This window comes from Lontra canadensis, unplaced genomic scaffold, assembly GCF_010015895.1.
Source record: "Lontra canadensis isolate GAN:19392208 unplaced genomic scaffold, GSC_riverotter_1.0 scaffold58, whole genome shotgun sequence".
Lineage (NCBI taxonomy): Eukaryota > Metazoa > Chordata > Mammalia > Carnivora > Mustelidae > Lontra > Lontra canadensis.
The window spans coordinates 1058125-1065718 of record NW_022631052.1 but is presented as its reverse complement, the minus strand read 5'-3'; the positions used below and the strand labels follow the sequence as shown (position 1 = coordinate 1065718).

The 7594-nt window shown below is 40.6% G+C and overlaps 1 protein-coding gene across 1 annotated transcript in view; it reads right to left on the bottom strand.

Annotated features, from left to right (window-relative positions):
- CIT (citron rho-interacting serine/threonine kinase) overlaps positions 1-7594 on the bottom strand; it is a 162176-nt gene that overhangs the window by 119759 nt on the left and 34823 nt on the right. Inside the window, 2 exon segments of the mRNA XM_032876169.1 lie at positions 2763-2916; positions 4329-4532. Coding sequence (XP_032732060.1) covers positions 2763-2916; positions 4329-4532 — 358 coding nt within the window.

Here is a 7594-nt window from a genome sequence, read left to right as displayed (position 1 = left end):
AGAAAGAAAGAAAGAAAGAAAGAAAGAAAGAAAGAAAGAAAGAAAGAAAGAAAGAAAGAAATCTAAGAGTTAAATGCATGGAAGTAGAGAGTGGCATGGCTACCAGATAGGTACAGGGTGGGGGGTGGAGAATGGGGAGGTAGTGGTCAAAGGGTACAAAGCAGGAGTTATGTAGGATGAATAAGTAAATACAAAACACAACACGATGACTATGATTAATTACACTGTATTGAATACTGGCAATTTGCTAAAGAGAGTAGATTATAGGTGCTCTCAACACAGAAAAGGAAAAAATGGTAACTATGTGAGGAGATGGATATGATCATTAGTTTGATTACAGTAATCATTTCACCATGTATATGTACATCTAACCATCACATTGTGCATCTTAAATATATATAATTTTTACATTTTTTTAAGTTTTTTTAAGATTTTTTTTTTTAATTTTTGAAAGAGAGAGAGAGAGAACACGCACATAAGGACAAGTCAAGGGGAGGGGCAGAGGGAGAAGCAGACTCCGTACTAAGCAGGGAGCCTGATTCAGGACTCTACCCCAGGACCCTGGGATCATGACCTGAGCTGAAGGCAGACGCTTAACCGACTGAGCCACCCAGGCACCCTACAATTTTTACTTTAAAAAAATAACTTTCAAGAAAAAAAAAAAACTCGGGCTTCAGGTGGATGAGAATTCCCTAACATTAAAAGGGGCAGGGGGAGGGGGGAGAACAACATATGCACGTGTTAAAAATAAGGAAAAATTGGGCACCTAGCTGGCTCAGTCAATGGAGTATGCAATTCTTGGTTTTTGGTCTCCAAGTTGTGAGTTCGAGTCCTGAACTAGGTGTCAAGATTGCTTAAAAAAAAAAAAATCTCAAAAAAAAAAAAAAAGAATAAGGAAAAACTAAGTGGGTATGTGTTAGGACATGGAAAATTTAAGTAGCTAGCCACAGGAGGCAGGGTGAGTCAAATATGGGGGCAGCAAGTGTGAAGATGACCGAAACTCTGGTGACCCATTACGAAATCATCGCATCCCAAAGAAAACCAGGACCTTCTAAAAGATGGGCCTTGTTTTGTTTGTTTGTTTAAAGATTTTATTTATTTTATTTTAGAGAGAGATAGCAGGGGGAGGAGGAGAGAGAGAGAGGTAGAGAAAAACCCAAGTAGACCCCACAATGAGCACAGAGCCCAGTGTGGAACTCGATCTCATGACCCTGCGATCAGACCTGTGCTGAGACCTTGAGTCAGACACTTAACCAACTGCACCAGCCAGGCGCTCCTAAAAGATGGGCCCTGTGATGGACAGCATGGCCACAATCTACACTCACATGTATCTTCTATGGGCACAATGTAATTTACAGAACAGGAGTTAGAGTTGTAAGCCCAATAAGCTAGAGCCTAAAAAACAGCCTGGAAGAAAAAGACTAGGACAAAACCAGAATTCTGACACCATACCAAAACAACCATACCAAAACAACATCAAGGTATACCAAGACTCAAAGTTACTCAGGTAATTCATCACCACTCATTGGCTCACTTGAATGAGGTTGTTAAGATAAATTTGACAAGTGCACACATAGAAAAATTACCTGTTCATTCAAGGAGACTACAGAGATACAAAGGCAAGGCAAGAAAAGACTGAGTATGTGAATAGCATCTATAGGAAACCGTATCAAATCTTTCTAAAAGCAAAAAAAGAAGATAGCCCTGGAAATATACTGTTGATTAAAAGTCCCAAACCTTGGAGATTTGGGGGTTGATGCCTGAAGGTTAGAAAAAGTAAGTGATGTCCCTTTCAGGAGAAAAAAAAAAAAAAATTGCTAAGAAATATTTACAAAAAGGTAGCCTATTTAAATATTTGGGCAGATTAGAGAAACCATCACAATGGCTTTCAACTGAACAACATTGGATCATAACCCAACTCGTATATTATGCCAACATGGCTCCGGCTAGAAGCCTCGTGCTGACACCTTAGAAATGGATTTCACTCCCCACCTCCCCTCACTCACACAGACTAACTGCTTTCCTACCGGCTCTCCTCTGTGCTAATCACTGGGTCACATTCAATCAACAACATGTCCAAAAATAAAAGAGTCTTAACCACAACAACAAAATCACCAATTTGTTAAAAACAAAACAACCAAAAAAACCAAGCATTTTGGATTTTGTTGATAATAAATCAGGTCTCCGTTTTTAATGAATTCCAATTGCTCTAACTGACCCTAGAGTGACATATGTATGAAAGAATGACTCCACTGTGCACCTACGGTGTCAATTTTACAAGCTCGTGAGCAAAGACAAACATTCTAGAGGAGAAGGAACGAACCCACAGAGACATTTCTGGTTTCTGTGCAGGCTTGGCCATTTGCAGAGCAAGCTGGCACTTTGCCTCATTTGAGTCTTTTTTCCTCATCTGTGAAGGATATACCTAGGTCTGCATTTCCTCTGAGAAGAAACTCTGTCAAAGCAAGAGACAACCCCTGAACCCCCATCAATCCGTACCTCTAATTTACTGAGGGATGATGTTCGGAAGGCCACACAAGCCCAGAGTTTGACAAATGACCCTGTTCTGTGCAAACAATTTTAAAGAAGAATTACCACTTACTGACAGCTCCGCCATTAGCCTTTTTTACCCCCTGTGGATAATTAAGGCCCTTATTTATATAATTTACACCACCTTCTGTGGGCCAGAATAATTTCCGATCATTCTTAAGTGTTTACACTGAATTCCAGCCCCAGAAGTGAAGGACTGCGGCTCTACTTACAGTTACGGATGTTATTCCAGTCAATTTTAGAGAAGAAAGGGTGGCAGCAAAGGCCTTCAAACTTCAGTCTCTCTTTCTGGCCACACAGCAAACTCTGAATCAGATCAAGTAATTCACTGCTAACTTTGGGGTCATCGGGAAACTTCAAAAACCGCTATTCCAAAAAATAAAATAAGCATTTCCTTAGCTGATTCAGCTTCTCATGTTCTAAAGTTAAAGTAGTTCTCATATATGCAAGTTTCTCTTTTTTTTTTTTTTTTTTTTTTAAAGAAGGAAGTTTTGTGCCCTTTTAACTTTGGACCAAAGGCATGTTCCCAAAATAAATGGCCTGTTCACATCAATAGACCTCGTTCCTTGACAAGGGTTCAATACCCTTCATGATTTGACCCTGCTCTTCTCTGTCTCTTGTAGCTGTACTCCCCATCTCGCTCTTTGCTGTCCAACAATGACGAGCTATTTAAAGCTGTCTGAACAAATCATGATGTTCTCTCTGCCTAGAACGCCCTCCCCATTCCGCACCCCTCTTCCACCCGATGACTGCCCCCCCCCCATTCCCTCTGTAATCTACTTCTGCACAAACACAGTGCACTGTGATTTCTGTGTGATCACAGGGAGAGAGGACAGAGAGAGCCTTCTCCTTGCTCATCACTGGAAACCCAGGACCTAACCGGGCCTAGCATAATTCACTCATTACTGAATGAGCAGACTAAAGTGAAAGAGATAAATTGGACCTAAGAATCATCTAAGGGAAAACTTCCACTCCAGAGGAGACTCAAGAATAACAAGTAATATATGTATGTATTAAGCATATGAAATATGTATTATACATATGAAAATATGTATTAAGCTTTCCAGAAAGAGGAGATTGAGTTAGAAAACCCTGTGAGGTCTCTCTTCTCTCCTTTCAGTTGAAACTAAAACATACATATTTATCCTATCCTTAAGAAATGGGTTTAACGTACTGGAATGTACAGTTATTAGAAAATGGTTTTTATGCTACTTCATATATATTCCTATAATTCTAATTCCTAGCCCCATTTGATTTTACCACCATAGCTGACAGCTAAGAGTACTGAGAAAGAGCACAGCAGACTATCCAAGGAAAGGACTCGAAGCCAGACTGCCTGCTTACTCTAGGCAAATTACTTAACCATTTTGGGCTTTGGTCTCCTCATCTGTAAAAGGAAAAGAATATCTACCTCTCACATTGTTTAAGGATTAGCCAAGTTAATGAGCTGTATTTCAAGGCTAAGACTCAGTTATTCCCTTAATAGCACTGAAATCAAAATGCATTTTATAATCAATGAAATATGATAGATTAATTAGCAAGAGTTTTTCTTTTTTAACGGTACCGAAAAGAATGGCGTAGGCTTACAATGACTGGCACCTGGGAGTCAATGAAACACAATTTCTAACGCGTTTAGAGCAGCTTTTAACACTAAGTGCTTTATAAGCATTTGCTATTGTTATTCCCCAGCACTGCTGATTTATATTACAAATGTTCACTCACACATTTTTAAATGACAGCTCTCCGTATTACCTTGGAATCTACGAATGGCTCTTTACCTGGAAATTCATGATGTTATTGAAGGTTCTGGCTGAGGTCCCCTCAGTGAACGGGGACCTTCCGTAAACCATCTCGTAGGCGATCACACCCACCGACCACCAGTCACAGTCGAGACTGTAGGTGCCTTTCCCATCCCCATTCAGCACAGTCAACACTTCAGGGGCCATGTAATCTGGAGTCCCAATTGGGAGCTTGGCATTCACCTGGAAACCCATAAATAAAATGAACACAGCAAACTTTGAATTATTCTCAAATAGACTGCCAAACAGCCACATTTCAGGCTACAGGCTGATTTGCCACTGATTACTATTCTCCCAGGCACTTAAACCTTCTGTCAAGTGGCATGCCGTCAGGAAATGCAAACGATTTACTAATTAAATTTAAAAAAAAAAGAACATGATATAATCCAAAGGCAAAAGGGCAAGAGTTGTTGATGATATACACCCTTTGGTTACACAAATAAGAGACTGGTATATAACTAGGACGGAAGATGTCTTTCCTGATACACGTTACCCAGAGCTTCTCTTATGAAAACAGCAAAATGATAATAAATCCTAAAGATGAATCTATAAGATCAATCTAGCCGTTATTGAAAACCTGGCAGCTAGCTGGGGCAAAACAACATTTGCAAACTCGTCGTATCTCAAGCTTAAATATCTGGAATCAACAATCCTACTTCGAGCCACCCACAGGGAAAGACATGATAAATATCTTCCACCAGAAGTCCAATGTTAATAAGTTCATTTTCCTCACCCCCAACTCCTGGTCCTATGGTTCCCTTCCCAATGTTCAGAAATCCAGAGCCCTCCAATCCAATGGCACTCAAAGCACCTGACCTTGGCAAAGAAAGTCTAGGACAATGTAGTAGGTCTTTTCCTAAAGCTAAATATATCCCATTTGAAGAACTGTCCTTTTTTCTAAGAATTTGTCCTTCTGTTTTAGTGTTTATATGTCCTTTGTTTCTCAAAATGATGCTGATGAAAGGTTTTCTACCCCCCCACACCCCTTCCTAGACAACAGAGTCAGCCGGCAACCCTTTCAGCTTTGAAAATTGTTTTGAAGTCTTATTGAACCATGAAATTTAAAGGCTAAGAATCACCTCTCTGACTTCTTCCCCATCAAACAGAAAGGGCCTGATGTTAGTCGTATCTGTGTTAACCAATAATCCTACAGTTGTCTAATAATCCTGCCTTTTGAAAGGCTTCTCTCACATGAGCAGTTACATGGGCACAAAAGAACCTTCTCCCCATTAAATGATGTTAAGCGCCCCTGAGAGATGTTACAGATTTTATAGGTATGGCCACGCATCTTCAAGGCTGGGTTTTATATCCCTTCCCTAGGGATGGACACTCAAGCTCTTCTAGCCTGTAACTTTAATCTTGTCCATCCCTCTGCCCCAATGACCCACGGTTGTAGGAAACAGACCCATTCTCCCTACTCTTTCTCTTTTCACCCCTTCTCTCAAGTCCACCATAGGTTTTTCCAAACCCTAAATCTGGACAGCAGTGTGATACTGGTATTCTTGACACCAGTCTCCATTGCTTTGGGCAACAGAATTTCCACTGAGGGATCCCTGGCTGGCTCAGTGGAGCATGCAACTCTTGATCTCGGGAGTTGTGAGGTCGAGCCCCATAGTGGGTATAGAAATTACTTTAAAAATAAAATTAAATCTTTAAAAAAAAATTTTTTTTTTCACTGTAAGTACACATTGGGAAAACCTATATGGTCACACGGCACAAGAAAGCCAAAAGCCAGTGCTGATAGACAAAAGTGGGGAGAAAGGAGACAATATCTGGTCTAAGGGCAGCTTAAGTGGGAGAAACTGAAAGCAGCTTAAGCCATGAGAAAGCCTTGATGCTGGGGAGCCCACACTAAAACTTCTATCTTTTAACGTGTGTGTAAATGTTAATGAGCTCAGCACGGGATTAGGATTAAACTACAGGGTTTTGGTAAAAACCCTCAATACTGACAATAATTTTTTTTAATATGAAAACAAGAGAAGAAAAACTAATGTCACCACTAAATGCTTACCCTCTATGCCTAATTACCTTGCAGAACTGTTACTATGCAATCCTCAAATACACATCTTGGCACTTGTTGGGTTTTATTTTATCATCACATTGGATTGAGAATACTCCGTTCTCCCCGTTTGCAGTGCACAGAGTCGAAAGGAACTCGACTGGGCTGTGTTTATCAGCATGACCCAGCAAGGGATATAAGTCATCAATGCCTCATTTTCAAACTCATGATGAGACATACCCAAGAGAGTCAGGTTAACTCCCTAATTCCTGTCCCACAACAGGCATGTGATTATACACATTTATGCCTAGCCACTTTGTAATTTTCTAAATTTTAAGGGAAAATACCCTAGCTTCCATCATGCACATCTCCTGCATAAACTACATTAGGTGCTTAATAGCAATTTACAAAGGTTTTTTTTTTTTAAAGATTATATTTATTTATTTGACAGAGAGAGAGATCACAAGTAGGCAGAGAGGCAGGCAGAGAGAGAGTGGGAAGCAGGCTCCCTGCTGAGCAGAGAGCAAGATGCAGGGGTCGATCCCAGGACCTTGAGATCATGACCTGAGCCAAAGGCAGAGGCTTAACCCACTGAGCCACCTCAGCGACCCTACAAAGGTTTTTAATGACAATTTAATGACTGCTAAATTTCCATTGGTTATTGCCCTCCATGCACCTTTAACCCATTGAACACTTAATGTCACACATCCTGACAAGGATTTTGCAGGATGCTGTTGCTCTCTTCTGGTGGCAATTCACAGCCAGCGCATCTGGGTAAGATATTAAACACGGAGCCATGCACAGGGTACCATCTGACAAGTTTTACTAAACTTTTGTTAATTTTCACTGTATCCACAGGGATGAAAATACACCAGTTCAGCAGGAGGCAATAAGAAAATGACTAGGAGGGGCACCTGGGTGGCTCAATGGTTTAGGCCTCTGCCTTTGGCTCGGGTCATGATCTTGGGGTTGTGGGATCGAGCCCCACTCGATAGGGCTCTCTGCTCAGCGGGGAGCCTTATTCCCCTACCTCCTCTGTCTGCCTCTGTGCCTGCTTGTGATCTCTGTCAGATAAATAAATAAAATCTTTAAAAAAAAAAAAAAAAGAAAATGACTAAGAGACAGAAGATGAAGATGAAGACAGAAGATGAAGTCCTATTTCAGGAGACAGAGAGGTTAAGAAAAGAAACAAAAAAGGATTAATGGATTCTTTCACAAGCAGATGAGAAGAAAGTAAGAAATCTAC